A 19,761-nucleotide genomic window follows, 5' to 3' on the forward strand; every position below is an offset into this window, starting at 1 on the left:
ACGGTAGTTAGTAATCTGCCAACAGATTTTGTTCTTCAGCTGCACAAACGTGAGGTGGGTCTTCTGTGGACTAAATGCTGTGGACTTGATTGGTCCTAGGTAACCAGCTCTCCGGTGTGCATGGACATGAATGGCATGTCAGTCCCAACTGAGTTCTTGTCAAGGCACAACTCTGATGGAGTCATCACCTTTGTCGACCCCAGATGCATCAGCGTCATTGGCTACCAGCCCCAGGTCAGTGGGCCCCGTCACTGCTGACATGCATTAGAGCTAACGAGGAGAATCCTGTTTGCACATTAAAACTGAAAGCAGCAAAACGTGAAACATCTGTAGCTAACAATCTATATGCCATGAACTGAATGCTGTTCATTTTTCTATGCTGACCATGCTTCTGTAAAATCTATTTTTCCCCTTTGTTAAGGGGGTTGTCTCTTTATTCTTTTGAGATCCAATTAAAATCCTAACAGCAAGATGCTTTAAATCTTGCACAGCGAATACATTCTGTGACAGAAAGTTAACAGGGCTTGGAGGGAGTTTTAGTCCTGTAATTCTTAACTTCTGCCAGTTTCTTGAAGAAGAAGAAGAGATCATTTATGGCATTATTTTCCTTTAGACTGACATCCTGCTCCTCTCAGCAGGAGTCTGCTCATAGAACTGAGCAGAATAATAAATGAATTTCTGACTACTGTGACCCTCCCTCAGATAACTCTCAACACTTCTATTTTACAGGCAAAAATCATATCTTACTCATTCGTTTTTTCCATTTATATTGATTTTAGGTAGTTTTATAATGACTGATGTTTCACAAAAAATAGTTTTAGTAGAAGATTGGTCTTTTCAAGGCACCATTTCACGGGTATTGGAATTAATGCTTGTTTGTAAACTCGTATGTCTGTGGAACTGTACAAATATAATGCAAGATGTGATGCCTACAGCTAAGCCTACAAATCTCTGTGTTCTTCTTTGATTAACTGAGTAGCCCTGTTGAGGATGATGGATCCAACGTCTGCAGGGGTTACTTACAGATCCGTGCATGGAGTTGTGTTGCAGTTTGGGCTTTTTACGCAATTTTGTTTTACTTTTTACACAGTTTTTGTTTTATTCTAGGATCTTCTGGGGAAAGACATTCTAGAATTCTGCCATCCTGAAGATCAAAGCCATTTGAGAGAGAGTTTCCAACAGGTACTGCATCTTGTTCCTTTTCTTCTGCTATTTATTTACTAACTACTCTGTTATTTGGAGAAATAGCTTTTATTTTACATTCCAGGGTACCTTTTTTCATTATCCAGGAGTAGGAGCTGCAAAATAGAAGGCAACCTGTTGATCTGTTAATAAACACTTAAGCTGCATAAACCATAGTTTAAGCTGCGGCATCTGTTGGCTCTGTTTTCAGAAATAAATCACCTGCCCTACCTTCCTGCGCGTGTGATGGTGCAGCTCAAAGTACATGATGGCTTGCTGACACCAGGGTTAAGGTCCCACTCCTCGTTTCTGCCATCCCTGACCTCCCCACCCTTCCTGCTACCCTGATGCCATCACAGATAGACTTGCCTGTTGGGTTAGCGAAAGGACTGCGTGATTTTGCATAGGAGGAGCTTTCAGATGGCTCAGCTCCCAGAGCTCGTTGCCTGATGGCACCAGTGGTGCAAGAAAAGCAGTAAAAACACATATGCTGTGATTCAGTAAAGCCCAGATGATTGATTCCACTAATTCATCCAAGAGACAGTGACAGAATGCTGCTAGATAATAACATGTCAAACATCCGTCTGTGATTGTCTGAGTGCAGCCTGGGGCTCAGGAAGGCTGAATAATGTTCTGGTCTAAGGCTCAGTCCTCACTGTGTGCTTGCTGAGATTGCACCAGGCCACAGGGGCTGCTGCTGTATCCTGGAGTCACTTCCTGGGGACTCTGCTGTCACTGCTTAGCATTGGGCATGTGCATAAGTGACTTACTGGATCAGGGATTTGTGTGATTTTCAAGGTCGTGCAGAAAGGCAGCAGGAAAAAAACCCACAAATTAGAAGTGAACATTCCTCTTCTCTCAACCTGTGTCCAATCTATGAAAATACTGTGCTGTTTCTTTAGCAGACCGTTCCTCTTTCTGTATATTTTTGTTCAGCACGGTAGCAGTGTGATTGGGGCTGTTATTTCAATCATGGAATAAAAGCCTGATGTAAACAGTTCAGCTATGCACCAGGTGGTTTTTATTTTCTAAAGAATGTAAAAAAGTAAAGGTTAAACATTCACTTGGAATTTCTTTTGTGCTATTTTATTTGTCTGCACTGTTGGAAGACAGTTCACAATTTTCCCATCAGTGATCTCAATGCTTTATATATTATTACAGAATTAATGTTTGCTTTATTCATACTTCAGGACAATAGATCAGTGCAGTTTATTTTATTATTGTTAGTTTGGCCTTAGAAGTCTTTTCATTAAAAAGGTAACTGATTTCCAATAAACCATTCTTTGTTTTTTTCCTCCCCCAAACCCTTTAAAACTTGATATTTTTAATTTGCTGGCAGTGCCAGAACCAGGTTTGTTCATAACAGAGGAGGGGAGGAGGGAGGGATGGGTATGCAGGTTTTGGTCAATTGCCAGCATCCATCTCAAAGATTTTACTTCCTTGAGAAGATAAATTCATTCATCAGGGTGGGAAAATCAGGTCAGAATGAGATATTCTCAAGGCCAAGATCAACAAATAGAGCTTAGTATCAAAGGATCCAGAATACAGCTATTTGATATCCAGTAGGATACTATTCAGATTGGACACTTATACAAGGTCTGGGTGTGGTAGTAAAAATTTCTTGATTAAAGAATGTTGCACATTGAACTCAAACTACAAAAGTTTTTGGGTTTTTTTATGCCTTATGATTCATTATTCTGAATTTTTTATGCCTTATGAGTCATTATTCTGATTTCTTCTGGGCAATAGTAATACTTTTTGCACCTTTTTTTTTTCCCCTGTGTGCTTTCCATTCAGTCCTGTAGCCAGCTGATCAGCTTGAAATGACAAAAACAGAATTGCAACACATTTCCTAACCTAATTGCTTGTTGATGGAGGCGCAGGGTTTTCTGAGATAACTACTTGTAGGAAGTACAGTGGACAAGGGTAGAGAATCCACAACAAGATGTGCATTTGTTTGCATTAGGCCTCCCTTTTCCTTGCCTGAGATCTGGCAGCGGTAGCTTTGTGGAAGAGTAATAGAAAAAAAACAGAGAGATTCTAGGTGAGTGCCAGCGGAATTATTTTAAACCATCTAAGCTTTCTTCTGACTTAAAGCTAGGATTATTAGATAATTCATACAGTGCAATTATAGTGCCAGGGTGCAGGTTTTGTTTCAAGCACGCTTCTTCATCTGGATGCTCATCAAAGTGAAAGAGCAATCCAGGCCCCAGAGTCTGGAGCTGGCACACTTGTTTCTGGGGTTGCCTGGGCCTTGGACCTCATTGCTCATTTTGAGACATTGTTGTGTCACTTTCACTGCCATCAGTGCCTTTGGTTTTATCCATCATACTGGGAGACTGATGGTGAAGTTTGTCACCTGGTTCCCAACTTTTGACTTCAGTGAAACTTCAGCTACCAAAGGCAGAGTTGTAAATGATCACTGCCGAATATCTGACTTCAGACTTCTTATAAGCAAGTATGCTGCCCAATAAGGAATTAACTATCCATTTTTATTCATTAATGCTATTAAAATGGGCAGTGGCATATTGCTCTCCACATTCAAATGCTGGCTCATCATTTCTTCTTGTGAAGTCAAGAAGCAGTTGTTTCTTGCTAGCAGGTTGCCATCCTATTTTTTTAATTTTTGGTCCACACTCATGGGTGCTTTTCTCTTGATTTATTATGGGACCTGTTTCTTCTCAAATTCTGTTTTTGGATTTTCTCAGGAACAGTCTTTGCTTGTGATGTGTGAGATCTGACTGGCTTTGTGTAATTATTGGAACTATTTCTAGAGGATATTCTTGTTTATTTATCAGCTTTAAATTGCTTCTTTTGGAATGGTCTGTTTTAACTTCAGATATCACAGAAGTAATCTTCAGGGCTCATTTCAGCAAAGCACTGCAGCATGTACTTAACCATAAGTATGTGGTAAATTCATTTATATTCAATTATGCCCGTAAGAGCAGTTTAATTTAGCACATGCTTAATTCCCACTACATTTGGAGCTCAGCACACTGCTGAGTATTTTGCTGAATTAGAGGCAAACCTCTTTTGTCTTTCTCTCATCTGTGGTTACATCTATCTTTATTTACCTGTTTCTGTCCAACATAATTGCTGACTTCTGTGCATCCTTTGGAAGTTCTCATTGCCCTCTGTTCAACATCCCTGCAAGATCTTGTTGGGTCTGTTCTACACTGAAAAATTCACCTATACATCTAAGAGGTCATGAGTACCTCCACTTCTTTTTTTTTTTTTTTTTTGTCTTTCTCATCAATTTTTCTCTAATTAGTTATCTTTCTCCATTCAATTATTTCCCTCTTCTTTTTCTTCTGTCCTCTTAATTCGGACTAATTACCCTTCTCTAACTGTTTTCATCATTCCGGTTTATTGCTTCGTGACAAAATGTAGTAGGTTCTTCATCCTTACTCCTATCTTCGTCTGCCTTATCTTAGGCAATTTAAATACTGTTCTTAAATACTGCTACCTGCTCATTTGTTGGCAAAAATAAGGTGTAAAGGGAGCTTGTCAGCATTTGGACAGGAAAGCTTATTATAAGGAAACAAGTGTACAAGATAACGATGATTTTTTAAGGCATTTGCTATCATTAGGAATGGGCAGTGAACAGAAGAGATAAGGGAGCAGGTGCTTAGCAGAGCCCTAGCTAGGTGGGTGCCAGACCAAGTCCCTGAACAGAGATTTCTGAAAAGGAACTTGATAGGCTTTTCTTGGATAGTCTTTCTTAAAAATAGCTTACAGCTCCTGCTAGCTTTGTGTCTTGGAGTCTGCACAATACATCTGTTCTTGTGCTTCAAGGGCAGGGCATATGTTAAAACTACTTCTACTGTGGAGTTATGAGCGGTTGCTTTGACTGGGAATCCGTTTCTGAGTAATCCTGTTATTTAGTGCAACAGTGATCAAGAAGCGGAATCACGTCAGGATGTGGCACCAGGTCACCAACATCCTATTGCTCTCTCTTACCATTGAAACAGAAGAGAATTGCAGTCTGTAAGATGGGCTGACACTTGGTGGTTGTCTTGGCAACAGAAAAGCTTGACTGTGTGAGCAACACTTCAACATCTTTAGTTCTGGAGCAGTTCTGTCTTAAAGGAAGATGATTCCAAGTCGTGCTGGGGTAGTTGAAGCCCCCCATGCTCTTGTGCACCCCTCTGACAGAGGTTAATGCCCTGAGACCAGAAAGGCTGGATGAACACAGGTGTCTGCTTCTCAGCTACTGCTGAGTTAACACCCAGAACCCTCCATCCGTTACTCATGTTAATAAGCAGGCATAAAAATATCGTAGTGAGAGAGCACCTGTGTTGGCTTTGCACTCTGTGGGAAGGAGAAATAGTAGAGTTAAATCCCACGGGGAAATATAAATCAGAATCCCCGTGGACAGACTTTGACAGGTAGAGGTGCTCACTATGTAATATTTAGAGCGTTTCAGGATCAGATATTAGTCATCTGAAGACAGATTTGGGCTTGTAATGTGTTTGGGGAAGGAAAAAAAAAACAAATAGTCAAAATAGTCACATACGATGTCTACAAAAAGGAAAAAGAAAACATTAAGTATTTTCTTAAATGTAGTGTGATTTAGTATGTCACACACATGAATTGTACAGCTAGATACTCAAGCAGAAAAGCAGACAGGCAACCTCATAAAATGTGTTTTCTTGTGGACTTCTATTTCAGGTACAAAGTTTAGTTCATGATATACATATTTAAAAGCTGCCTCAGTTTGGTTCCTGTGGAAATATGTATTCTATATGGAATGTTTGGTAAATATTCCGTATAAAAACCTTCTTAAAGCTTCCCTCTTGGGATAACAGCACAACCTGTTGGTTCCTGAATCTGTATGCTCTTTATAAGCAGGCTGGAGTGAATGTCTTATGTAACAAAATGTGTTTGGGGGGTTAATTCTGAAAGAAATAGCTGCAAACATCTTTCAAATTTTGGTTATTGTCTCTTTGAATGAAGAATTGTCTTGCTTTGTCCATAGCTTTCTGTAATTTACGTTCAGAACACTCTGGTTTCTGCTGCTTGTTATTCATTTGCACAGCAGATAGCAATGTCCTTTTATTAACCTTTCCAAATGGTTTTGCAGGTTGTGAAACTGAAAGGTCAAGTCCTGTCTGTGATGTACCGATTTCGTACCAAAAACCGGGAGTGGATGCTGATCAGAACCAGCAGCTTCACCTTTCAGAATCCTTACTCTGATGAGATTGAATACATCATCTGCACCAACACTAATGTAAAGTATGTGCCCTTCCAGATGCTCATCTATGTGCTTTGGAAAGAACCGAAGCATTTCTTTTTGCTGTTCAGCAGTGTAAATGCTCATTCAGGTTTTTGTGTTACTAGCCACGTTTTGTTTCTCTGTACCAATCTGTAGCAGAGCTTTTCTGCATCACCAGATCCTGCAGCGTAGCTGCTTCTCTCATTATCCTGCGATGCTTCCAGGCCTTGGCTGCACAAGGAGAATCCTCACTTATCTTTGTTGTCATTAGGCAGGCCCCTTGATCTCAGTCCAGGCTGCTTTAAACTAACACAGAGCTTCCGGCAGGAGACCAGCTGTCCTGATATTGGAGAAAGGTTCGCCTGATTCCTAAGCCAAAGAGAAAATTACATGTGTGCTTTAATAAGTATCACGCAAGAAAACAAGACTCCTGCCTCTTGTCTGCTGTGATCTTACTGTTATCCTGGGTATCTTCTCCTTGAGCTCTGCTTGCTCTTGCAGCCTATAAAAGCAATGGCAATATGATTTCCTAGTAGGCTGAAGTGGGAAGGGCTACTCCTCTTCTGTTAACATCTGGTAGAATATCCCTAAGTATGGTGATAGATCCAGCCCTTCATACGAAAAGGGGAATGGAATCATCATGTATTTGAATAAAAACTTCCAAAAATCTGTCACTGGACTTTTTAGAAGGAGGTGGAATTAGTGAGTGTCTCATTCTGTAGCTGATAGAACTGCTTCTAAGGAAAAGTCTGGCTAGGAGTATAGCAGGGGTTTGTCACTGTTTAACTGAGCAGAGAAGATTTCGGAGCCAGCAACTGCAGAAGCTAATCTGGTCTTAATAAAGCTGTTGCTTTTGTAGTTGTTAGGGCTTTTTGTTGTTGTTGTTTTTTTTTTAATGTCCTTTTCATAAATATTTCCTCTTTCTAGTGTAAACTTAAATTATTTCTAAAACAAAATCTACTTCTGGTCTGACCAGGGTTTTTTGGTGGCTTATTTGTTTTTCTTTTTTGCCAAGTGTTTAACTTTGAGGAAATTATTAGATTTAAAATCTCAACCTGTTGGACTGTGTAATGGAAATGCTGAATAAGCAATCTACCAGTGGAGATGCATGATGAGAATTCTACTTGGAAAACCAAAGCCCCAGGGTGTTGGCATTTCATCTTAGGAATCTCATAAGTGTCTCTGTGTGCTCCCTGACTTGCTGCTGAAGAAAGGTATTTGGACATGACACATACCTGGGGTGGAAGACCTGTCCTTTCAGCATCTTGAAACCCATCATTAGAATCAATTTGCTTAGATCTTTTGTGCTTTAAAAGTTAGATTTAAACAACCAAACAGTTCATTGAAAAGAAGCGGCCTGAAACCAGGGATGATCATCTTCCTGATACTTCCTGCACTGATATTTCCACGTTTATGTTGCCCCATATCTCTTTTCAAAATGATTTGTTTGCAAAAAAAAAAAAAAAAAAAAAAGGCCAGCAAAGTAGATGGTAATTGCTGCAGTCTGTGCTAGGATGGCTTAATTGTGCTTTGTTCCCAGGAGTCCACAGCTCAGAAGGTGGAACTGCAGACTGCATTGTGTTTACTCTGGGAATGCTTCTTTCTGAGAGTCCTCTATACTGTTCAGCTTGGCATTGCAGCAGTCACTGAGATGAATAGGATTGTGCCAGATTCTGGCTCCTGTTATATTTCTTTTGCTGGGTCTGAATAACAGCCCAGCAATGCTGCCCTAATATGGAAGTTGCCTGCTGCTTCTTTGACAGTGGATGTTCCTTCTTTTCTCTTGTGTTGAAAATGTTCTGGTCCTATGGCAAGATACAGCCCATTATATGTCTGCTTTTGAATGGGAGAAAGAATGCATTATTCAAACTGTTTTCTGTTTTTCTCCCTGTGCTCTCACACTTCTCAGACAGATGTCCAAAGAGAACTCACTGTGTTGTAGTGCTGTTCCAGGGATATATCTTTGCTTTTGCACATTTGGGATCATGTTTTGACTTTCGATTTCTTGGATGCCTTGAGACATTATTTGGCATGGTAACTGCTGCCTTTTGCCTCCTCGTTCAGCTCCTGCTCAGGCTGGCAGTTCAGTGCTGTTGGCCATCCAGGTATGTCAGTGGCTGCAGCCATTGCTCTGGTTCAAGCAAAGTGCTTCACCAGGAGACCAAGCACTGCTGCTTTCCAATGCACAGCTACATGGAGAGACACTTTATCTCTTACTATGATAATGTGGCCAGCTCCAGGATATACAAGCTTGAGGGGAAAAAAAAATTCAACAAGCAATTAAAAAAAAGGCAATGTACACAACAAATCTAGGTTTAAATAACTTTTTATCTGAAAATAATTAAAATCACACTGCATACATCTTCCCCTCCCTCTCTCCATTCATGGCATAGCTCTCATATTCTGTTGGTCAGCGAGCAATGTTTTCCCAAAAGACTGCAGAGGGCAGTGGTGGATCCAGTTGTGGAGGGATTCATTGATTATTGTTTGTTTTGGTTTTGCTTTTCTCTTTTCTCCCTTTTTCTGCTCTAAGGATTTTCCTTTAGAGCTTCAAACGCTCAGCTTTCCAAATCTGCTTTTGGTGCAGAGTATATTGGGAAATTAGGTTCAAATGTTCACTTAGTTCCTTGCAGAAAAAAAGACAAGAAAACTCTCAGTTTCACTGGGGTACAGTCATCCAAGAGAAACTTCCTGGAGAAACGAAGCGTTTAATGTTTAGCATTTGTGCTGTGTTCGGCTGAAAAGTCACCCATCCAACCACATCTTCCTGTGCATTTGAGGCTGTTTGATTTCCAGAAAGAAATAATAATTGGGATTAATGTTTATCTAACAGAAAGTACGCAGAGCAGCGTTTGAATGAAATAATCCATCCCCATGCCATCTGTGGGCTGCCTGATCCATCACGACATGTGTAAGATGGGCCCTTTCACAGCAGTGACTTGGATACTAGACAGAGAGGAGTTTCAAGACTTCCTGAAACAAGACTATATGAGGGCAGTCTCAAGACTTCTATTGCTGCCTTTTTGTCCAAAGCAGGGAAATGTGTGTGCCTTTCTATTGCTTTGATGCCTGAAAAAGCAACAGGTTGTGTTCCATGTTTATATGGAGAGATTAATTCAGCTGAAATCCTCTTCAGTGTCCACAGGAACTGGTTCAGAATATTTCCTTTTCCTCCAAATGGAAGTAAAATTGAATTAACTGCCAAAAAGCTTCAGCTTTGCAAAGGGCTTTCTTGCTCAAGCCACACACTGTCCTGGTTTCATACTGGATCAAGGGGTGAGCCTGGAATTCTGCAGCATGGGCTGGAATTGTTGACTTGGGCAATACTTTACTTGCTGTGTTGGGTATCACACAGAGCCCAGAACGTTCTCTTCCATTTACTCCTTTAAGGTGTGAAACCAAAATAGAAACCAAAGATAGTTTGGCTTTTGGTTTCAGAATCCAAAGGTTATGGGATCACAGAATCATAGAATTGTCAGAAGGCAGTTTCAGTTTTGCCGAAACTGATAGCACGTTTCTGTTTGGTACCACCTTAAAGAAACAAGCTGGCACCCCATGCCTGAAGGGATGCGTGTCTGCTGCCATTCCATCAGCAGGGCTGGTTGGGTGACATGCCCACAGCAGCAGTCTTCAGCTCTCCCTGGTCAGATGCTCCAGGAACTGTAGTGTGGCTCCTTTCAGGCTTCAGACATCATTCAGACTGTCTACACAGTAGCAGCAAAGGTGCTAACCTGGCTTTGCATTCCAGACTTTGAAGCAGTGTACCTTACACAGAGCTCAGGAAGAAACACTCAAGTATTTGATGTTTATAGGAAGTGGATTTAGTGGGTTGTTCACTGAGTTCTGTGCTGTTAACACAGTGTGATAGCTGTAATGTATTGCATGAGTATGGTATGAATATTTAATAAGTATCAGAGATGATAGAGAAGGGCAAAGGAGCACTGAGTTACAGGACTGCCTACAAAACAAATAACTGGTGAGCATGCTGTTTGGTTTGGCTCATTTGTATGTATAGAGCTGAATCAAGAAAACATGCTTTCTACGGAACAGAAGAGACCTAATGTGCTGTTTATTGACACACGCACCAAGGCATTGGTAGTAAAAACAAATGAAACAGTGTAATTAGCTTTCACGTTAACAACAGGATTTGATGGGTGTTTATTATCCACAGGGCGGTATTTAGAAAAACTTCCCCATAGATTTACCATGATTAAATTACCTCCCATAGTTCTGCTGGAAGAATGTGCATTTTATGCTTGCAGAACAAAGAATTTCTTTGCGTTCCAGAGGTAATTTTTTAGGGATTCTCTGTTGGCTGAAGCAATGTGGAAAATCCATGCTTCTTTGGTGACCTGGAGGAATGACATTTTTGCTTGTTACTCATGGCACAAAAGTGGTTCTGTGTACTATGTACTCTACAAAGTAATGCTAGCAGAATGTGTTTGGCCATCTGCTCTGATCTGGTGTGTTGCAGGTCACAGATTTTTGTCTAATTTGCCACTGAGCCTAATAGTAGCTAGTGCCTGTGTGAAGAATTACATGGAAAAGCAACAAGTCAGGACTGAAAGGCATCAAAGGGTGGAAAAAGTTGGAGTGGTCCCTCCATTGCTGTCATGTTGCTCCCAGTCTGTTTTATTTGGTCTCAACATTTGTCTCAGTCCTTTGGCGTGTGACCAAAATTATATCCTAGTTATCCAGAGCTTTGAAGTCCACAATCTTGCTATTTTGGAACATCTTGCCTGCTGTAACTGCTCATCTGTTAGGTGACTTTTTTCTTCAGAAAGAAGTCAGAAACATACAGAACTGCAACCACTGTCAAGTATCATTTGCAGCCATCAAGCTCATTAATCCAGCTCCAGTGTTATCCTCATCTCTGAGTTTTAGCATCATTTTGAAGGGTTTATATTTCCTTTGATAACTAGGCAAAGAGCATCATAGGTACAGCGTGCATCTCTAAACTAGGAGTAATCTTGCTGATTGTGACCAAGTGACAGAAAGCAGCTGTTACTGGAACATGCAGAGCATTCAGGTAATGTATCTGTACAAAGAAGATCATGCATTGGAGGGTGTAATTCACAAAAGACACAGCATTTAGTCACAAAATATTCCAGTTCCACTTCTGTGCCACTAAAACCTTTAACCAAAGTTCTCTGCAGGGATTCGGATATTCTTCTGTGGGAAAAACCAAGTAGCATTTTTTGAGGGACCATTCCAACCTTTTCAAAGTCAGCAGAGTGCCAGAAGCCGAGTGTTGTGTCCTGTGTTATCAAACAGTTACAGAGTGCATGTGGATGAGCTGCTGAGAATGGGGTTTGAATGGCAGCAGTGTGCCTGCTGTGCTGGAGCTCAGTGCTGCCCTGAGCAGCTCTCACTCTGCAGTCCCAGCTGGGACTTGGGACACAAATGGGTTTGATGTCTGAATTTGTCTTTTCCAATCTTAAAAAGCGAGTGGATAAAAGGGTTCAGAACATCACTGTGCTGGGTACATGACAGCTATAAAAAAGATACGTACATTTTTATAAATAATATTTGTGCATATTGAATGTGAATATCTCTGAGTGGTCACCACCTGCTTGTTGTCCCTACAAGTCTTCATCTGTAGGAAACACCTGTTGGTTATTTCTTGTGACTTCCAATGACTTTCTCTGCTGGTATTGCTAATTGCTATAGTTAAAGAACAGTGCCTGATGCTAAACACAAATCAAGTGCATTTCAAGCATCTGCAGAGGCTAAAGTTCTTTGTTCTGGCATACAGCCCCCGAAGTTTATTGGCTCTGGCAGTTTCTTCTGAAGTATTTTTCTATTACTGCTGCACATTTAATTTTTTCCTAAGTTCATATAATTGGATTAAAGCTATTACTTCCAGTGATTCTTATCTCCTTTGAACAACTGACATTTTTTCTGTTTGATTAGCTTTAGCAGGAGGCTTGTGTTTTCTGTAACATTTGTCAACACAGATTTATTTTAGGTAATGCTTTCATTTACATAGTAGTACAAATTTATTTCTTGATGTTCACCTCCTTAAAAGATTTCAGAAACGAGATAGGATGTGACTTGGATCCTTAGGAGAGTAGAACTGAAGAATATTGAAGAGATTTTATTACAAAGAAGGTTTTATATTCAGTTCTAACTCATCAGACTGTTCCATTTGCCATTCAAGCAGGGTTCTGATCACTTTTTTCTTATTAACTGGTGTAATGTATTGGTGTTGCTGTACTTTTCCTGTTTACTTCAGCAGGATCAGGGAAGAGGTTTGGCATATTCATCCTTAACGTGAGGAAGATGTTTGTGATGGTTAAAAGTGAATCCTTAAGTCATGTACAAGGAGGTTGCATTCCATCCTCCATTACCTACCCATATTTCTGTGCCGATACAGAAGAGCTCTTCATGTGCCATATCACATTCTGTGGTGCAAGTGTTCTGAGTGTAAAAGCTTTCAAAACAGATGAATCTCAGAGGAAAGGACTTAATGCCTGAGAGACATTTCTCTCAGTATTAAATAGAAAACTGCGGCTGCCCGTTTTTCTGTATCTTAATTGTTTTTTGTAACAACATCGTTTTGCTTCCTTTGCAGGCAGCTTCAGCAGCAGCAAGCAGAACTTGAAGTACATCAGAGAGATGGGCTGTCATCCTATGATTTATCTCAGGTGAAGTTTCTCAGTACTTTTAATACTTGTGCCTCTAATCTTTTAAAATGTAAAGCATTGGCAGATTTCAGCAAAATTAAAGATGCGGTGTGACCGTCCCTGAACTCCTTTTTGTGAAATGTGTTGGAGGGAATTACCTTCCTCTGTGCATCTCTACAGGTGCCTGTTCCAAGTATACCAGCTAACGTTCATGAGAGTGGGAAGTCTGTGGAAAAGCCGGATGCTATCTTCTCCCAGGAGCGAGATCCTAGATTTGCTGAGATGTTTGCTGGCATAACTGCTTGTAAGTGGTGTTTAATTTTTCACCCTGTTTTAAGTTTGGTTACCTGATGTGGAGCACAGCCATGTGAGAATGTGCTGCATGACAGAGAAATTTCCAACAAAGTCTGTTTGCAGCACATTTCCAGAATTTGGGGTATTTCCCCCCCAAAGATGTAAAACTCAAGGGGTAAGAACAGCTATCATGTGGCCAGTTACTTATTGCTGTTCATTTCACAAAGGGATCTTAAGCATTGTTCATAGATGCTAAACATTCTGAGCAGAATTTTCAGTTTCCAAGTATATATTTTCTTTCTTAGACAGCAAATGTGAGTTCACCTCTCTAAATAGGCATTGATCAAGAAGGTTACCAAGCAGCTGTAAGCATGCAATTTTTCATCATATCAGAAGCTTCTACTTTGATGTTTTGCATTGGTATGCATCTGAGAAACAGTTACATTCTTCTGTATTTCAAAAAAATTACTGTGAGGACTTGCTCACAAAGTGCCCTCAGTGAAGCATTTCCCAGCCGTGTTCCAAGAGGTAGCAGCCAACTTGTCAGCTGGGCAGACATTCCTCTAGCTCACTTCAGCTTATGTTGCCTGTTGCCCTCCGTTGAGAAGACTGACAGCTGAAGGGGTCATCTGAAATATATCTGTAGGAAATAAGGCTCATTATTTCCACTGCTCGTGGAAGAACTTGTTAATCGTTTATTGTTCTTAACTGTCCCCACTGAAAAATAGAAGTTTTTACATTTGTTTTAAGTAAATCAATGTGCAAATGTCACGCAGCACATGAGGGAGACAACCACAGGGTTTGGCTCCAGGGGTGTTGGGAGATGACCTCACTGCATTGGTTCCTTGTGTCTGTCATGGCCTTTTCTAACAGAGAAGGTAGTGGAGCTGCAGGATAGCCCTGGTACTCTGTCCTCCTCTTGCTCTTACTCTTAACTTTGTTATTCTTGTTCATCCTTTTCCGTCTACTCTAACAGTGAGTCTACAGCTGAGGCCATAAAAGGGGTCCATTAGAAGGTAGCAGGACTCTAACCTTAAACACTAAAATATGTTTTCCCAAGCAAGAACATTCTGCTTTTTGGCTGCCTCATTGGCTCTTTCTCAGGCAGCTCTCAACTGTGGGGAGGGGTTAGGGTTAAGGGTGCAGCAAGCTGTGAGGTAGCTGAGAGGTTATGTTCTTGGAAATGCCATTTCTCTTTTTATTCTCATCAATTTACAGGGTATGCTTTTTTTGGTATCTTACCATGTCTGAATTTCTCATGGGAGCTGTGATCAAGGTCTTCTCTGAATGATAAAAAGAAATGGTTCTCAGTCGGAGATGAGATAGGCTATCCAAAACCAATATTGACAAACCTGTGTGCTGCTCGCAAGACTTTTTCATTATGTTGGTACCAGATCTCAAGCTCTGCTATGTTCTGTAAAAATACAGGTTTGACATACAGGAATTGTTGGATAATCACATGCGGTGGCCACACATAATTAAAAACTGAAGTGGAAAGAGGAGGGCTGGCATCACCCATTCATACAGGTGCCTTGTGGTACAGTTCTGACAGAGGTGTTTGTTCTACAGGCAGAAATACTGGTCCTGCTGCCACAAGAGTAATGGCTGACCAGTAAAGGGACCTTGGTATAGGGAAGGGAGTTAAAAAGAAGTTGGAATAAGGATGCAGGTAAAGCACCAAAACAAAGTAGATATACAGTGTTGTATGGTAAGGGCAGTGAAGTAGTGTGGCAAATCATGAATGGGAATAAGAGTTCTTAAAGCTGATTTAGCTGCTTGCGATTAGTTTAGCTGCTCCCTTTGTCTTGGCTTCATCCCGCAGCATGGACCCTCTAGCTGCCATGGTAACTTTTCTCCACTTGAGGAATTCAAGTTCATTTAGAGCGTTTTCAGTGCTGCTGTTGAGACATTTTCAAATGGCTAAAATAGCTGCAGGATTTTGGCTCAGCCTGTTCCAGCCCTGAGAGCTTGGTATCCCAGCAAAGAGTGGCCTTAGAAAATGAGAGGTCTCAAACAAGAATTACACTGCTGAAGGGGGGGGGGGGGGGAATTGGAGGGAGGGAGAGAGAAAAAGAAAAAAAAGAAAAAGAAAACAAAAAAGAGGCAAAATCATCTGCCCTTCCCTTTCTCCCTGCTGTTTTTATATCAGAGTGTAAGTTTGCAGCCCAGACTGTGCTGAGCAGGTTGTAGCCAGTGAGGAGTTTCTACAATTTCCTACACTGAAGAGGAGAAGCAATGCCAGCTTGCCTCAGTAGCATACATCCTCCTTCTCTGAAGTTCTTGTGATGTAATTTGAGGTGAATTCTTCATCTGTGAAGGAAATATAAGATACTTGTTAAGAAAATAACATAATAAAAACTTAGATAACAGCAAAGAGCTGGTGTGTATTGGAGATCCTTGATGAACCAAGCTCACAAGATCTCTGAGAGGTAGAGAAAGCTACAAAATACTTGTACTGGTTGTGAGCTGTGTGGGCCTTGTGTCCAGGAGGGCAATTGTGAGTGGGAGAATGAAAAGAGCAAAGGGGAATTTGAGGAGGCAGACATGATTTCTCGGCCTGTCAGAGGTGTGTAGCATCAGGTGGTTGCAAAGCCATCTGTGAGCTGTGGGTGTTTTACACTTGAAAATAGTAAGGGAAAATGGGGAAAGTGAATAAGGGGTGGTGAAGCGGATCTTTCATTTATTTTAAGAGAAGTAAATAGCAGTGAGGTTTCCCTGGGCTTCAGAATAATTCAGCTCAAGAAGATTAAATTAAGGGACTGAATGGCATTGTTGTCTAATTCAACTAGAGATTGATCTCCAGTTGCCACATTAAGAGCAGACTATAAAAGTTAATGGCATCTCCATGTGTGTATTACTCACTATGTTACTCTGTCTTTCCACACCACTACAATGCCTGCACTGTATTTCTTGGCTCTCCCAAGCCACGCATAGAACCCTTGGCTGAATGGAGCAGGGGTTCTCTGATACAATTCCTTGGTGCATTTAACCCTGCTGCTGCCTCCATACAAACGGGCTGCAAGATCTGGAGCAGCTTCCAGTGGACACCACGAAGGTCTGGACTGTGTGACTGCAGGGCATGTAGCAGTGTCATGTTCCATGCAAACAATAGCATTAATGAGGTACATCCTGGGGAAGGGCTGTGAAGTACACACAAGCCAGCTGTGTCTCTAATTTCATATTGAATTGTCATATGGCTCTTTTGTGTCATAATGTACTCCACAGGGCTTTTTCATAAAAGTTTGAGAAGGGAAGAGCAATCCCTGCTGTGTGTATACGTTGCTATTTTCTTTAAGTAATTTTTCTTGTCCCCTAAGCATTTATTTTTCTTTCATTCACTTTTCTTTTGTAGCAGATAAAAAAATGATGGCCTCAGCATCCACAGCAGGAAACCAGCAGCTGTATTCACAGGGAAGCCCATTTCAGCCAGGACATTCAGGAAAGAGTTTCAGGTACTGTAGTCCAGATCCTGAGCACTGAGTGCAAGCTGTTTCCTTCAATTTGGTGGAAACCACACTAACCTATAGCAAAAGGGCTTTCTTTGCCTGTATGAACTTATCTTCTTGTATCCTTTGCTCCTACATGATGTGTCTGCATCTGCGCTAGGCTTACAAGCAGATTTGGTTTACTCAGATAAAAATAGTGACTGCTAAGTAGATAGTTGTTGCTGTGATGGTGACATCGGTAAAAGATAAGCAGTAACAAATCTGAGAGGTGATGGGGCAGGCTCACATGTCTGTCTGATGAACATTCACCCAACTAGGAAGGTTCACAGATTTACCCAGAGCTGCTTTGTACTGCCTTGTGCTGCTTGTGCAGCTTGTGCAGGCTGCCTCAAGGGCTCTATTTGTCAGTGATCCAGTCTCGTGGACTCCAGTATTAAAAGGAACAGAAAGTTTGTTTAGAATGCCAGTATGCTCGGTAGTTCTGTAATGTTTTAAGTCATTTTTCATTAATACAGAAGGAACAGTTCTAATGTGATCTTGATTCTGAAAATTTCAATATCTGTAATACTATTTGTACACTGGGAGTGTGTCCTAAAGCTGGGAACTGTATCTGTTTCTTCAGTTCGTCTGTGGTACATGTGCCTGGTGTGAACGACATCCAGTCATCTTCATCAACAGGCCAGAATCTGACACAGATATCTCGCCAGCTAAATCAGAGTCAGGTTGCCTGGACAGGAAATCGCCCTCCGTTTCCAGGACAGGTATCAGTCAAAGCTGTTCTGTTTTCATAGTCGTTAGAGATTTGCAGTCCTTCTTCTTTTTATGTAAGATTTGCTAAACCTCATTTATAACTTGCTTAAATGTACTTCACTTCTATCATTTATTCTCAGAGATAAATCCATTCCTCCACTTCTGTTCCTTGACAGGTTATAATAACTTGAGACAGCAGCCCTATGTGTAGCTGCATTTAGTTTGTAATAATGTTCCTAATATTTACAGTTGCTGTGCTGACAGAAATCCCAATAGAAGGTCTCAGTCTAGCACTTAGTTTTGTGTGCACCAAATGAAATAAAAGAGGACAGCTGTTACGATTTACTATTAGGTTCACACATTAAATTCTTTCTTGCATCCGGCAATATTATCCACAGTTAGAAGCACAATCAACAAGTGGTGCATCCAAATACAGGTGTGAATTCGGAGCAGAGGGCACAGAATCTGTTGCTTTCCATTAGCACTGCCCAGTGCTACTCACACTATGATGCATGCTGGAGACAGCATGTCTTTGCATCAGGGCTTCATTAACCCAGAAGTCACCTCTTGTTCTTGTGTTAACAAGAATAAAGTGCTTCAAAACAAAGAATAATATGAAATAATCATGTTCTGACTATCATTAATGCTGTTCTTAATCACTAACTTTCCACTGTTTGGTAGGTTAGAATGACATCTTATGCTGGGTGATAAAATACCTTTTGAGTAACTGAGTTACTTCCACGTTGAACACATTGATGCTGCCCAGCCCTCAGTGTGCCATGGTTATTCTGTCACACCTGTTCAGTCAAACACATTTGTAAGTTGGCACTTTGTTAGGTAACATGGAGGATTCTAAAAGTGATGTTAAAGGATTACTCCTCCCTCTTTCTGTCCAAGTCAACAGAGTTTATATGTGAGCATGAGGAAATTGGAATTCATTCATTGTAAAGAAAGAGTTAAGCCTCGCAGAAGTAACACATGCTGTCCTTGTCATTGTAAAAAAGCTTTAGAAATGGACGATATCTTAGTTTGGAAATGAGCTGAAGAATTAATAGCATCTTCATCATGTTATATGCCTGTTGGGATCTCTCTTCCTCCCCCAGGTTCATTGCGTTTGTCTCAGACAATCTTCACTTGAGCGCATTGATTGCCAATAGCAGCTCACATCATTAAAGCATCTAGAGATGTAATCACCTTTTAGTTCTATTTGTGGAACTGGCTAGGCAGTGTTTTTCTTGGAACTTCTGCATTTCTTCATAATGCAGGAGATGGGAAATAGTTTATTAGCAGATTTTATCTGTAGTGTTACTTGTTGTTGTAGCACATGGTTTTGGATGACATGCTTCACCTCCCTTAGTCTCAGTATACATCTCAAAGCAGTCTTGCAGTGTTTAATCATTTGTATAATATTCATGGAGATCCTGTGATGAAACCATTATGTAGGTGAAAATGACAGCAAGTTGCTTTTTAATACCCTTGAATTAATTTTGCTGCCCTGTTAAATCCAAGTTGGACTGTTTGTTCCCTACTCCCAGGAATTGTGATTCACACTACCTCCCAAATTTTTTTACAAGGCAAAATAACTTTGTTCCCTGTATTCTTGAGGCAGGGAGTGTAAGCAGATCGTTATCTTCTTTGGCCAATTTTCCCCAAGCACTGGTGACTCTAATCATCTGAAAACTCCCTACGTTCTACAAGACAGACAGATAACTGTGATTTTCCTGTGGCACTGTAAAATCAAAACACATGGCAACTAATTCTTCACAGCTCTTCAGTTTGAGATTAATCCTTGTGATAGAGGTGAAGGAAATCTTGTTTTTACCAGTAGCTCTTATTGCCTGCATGTAAGTTAATAAGCAGGAGAGCCATAAGTGTTGATTTATAGCTTCTTGTGTTGCTTACGCAGCAATATGTTGGCTTTGACAGAAATTAAATATGACTGAGATGGGGAGAAAGTACACATTCATATCTGCAGGATTTATTTAGTTTATGCTGTGTATTGTTAAGAACGTGTGTCTGTAGAGATGCTCTTCAACAATAAAAATAATTCCTTTCTTTCACCCCGTATTCCTCAGCAAATTCCGTCTCAGTCTGGCAAGGCTCAGTCATCTCCCTTTGGGATTGGGACAAGTCACACCTACCCAGCAGATCCATCGTCATACAGCCCACTTTCCAGCCCTGCCACCTCTTCTCCAAGTGGGAATGCCTACTCCAGCTTAGCAAACCGAAGTGCAGGGTTCGGTAAGTT

The 19,761-nt window shown here is 40.9% G+C and overlaps 1 protein-coding gene across 7 annotated transcripts in view; it reads left to right on the top strand.

Moving 5' to 3' along the window:
* The window catches only part of ARNT2 (aryl hydrocarbon receptor nuclear translocator 2), a 92,369-nt gene that overhangs the window by 63,196 nt on the left and 9,412 nt on the right, over nucleotides 1–19,761 (top strand). For 5 of the 7 annotated variants that reach the window (XM_052671663.1, XM_052671667.1, XM_052671661.1 and 2 more), the window contains 8 exons: nucleotides 100–234; nucleotides 1,108–1,182; nucleotides 6,266–6,417; nucleotides 12,972–13,044; nucleotides 13,204–13,327; nucleotides 16,670–16,769; nucleotides 17,386–17,524; nucleotides 19,589–19,754. In XM_052671663.1, coding sequence (XP_052527623.1) covers nucleotides 100–234; nucleotides 1,108–1,182; nucleotides 6,266–6,417; nucleotides 12,972–13,044; nucleotides 13,204–13,327; nucleotides 16,670–16,769; nucleotides 17,386–17,524; nucleotides 19,589–19,754 — 964 coding nt within the window. Of the gene's footprint in view, nucleotides 1–99; nucleotides 235–1,107; nucleotides 1,183–6,265; nucleotides 6,418–12,971; nucleotides 13,045–13,203; nucleotides 13,332–16,669; nucleotides 16,770–17,385; nucleotides 17,525–19,588; nucleotides 19,755–19,761 lie in introns of those variants that run through there. The other 2 variants (XM_052671662.1, XM_052671668.1) reach the window with 2 other exon arrangements.

This window comes from Tympanuchus pallidicinctus, unplaced genomic scaffold, assembly GCF_026119805.1.
Source record: "Tympanuchus pallidicinctus isolate F22 unplaced genomic scaffold, pur_lepc_1.0 scaffold12, whole genome shotgun sequence".
Taxonomy (NCBI): domain Eukaryota; kingdom Metazoa; phylum Chordata; class Aves; order Galliformes; family Phasianidae; genus Tympanuchus; species Tympanuchus pallidicinctus.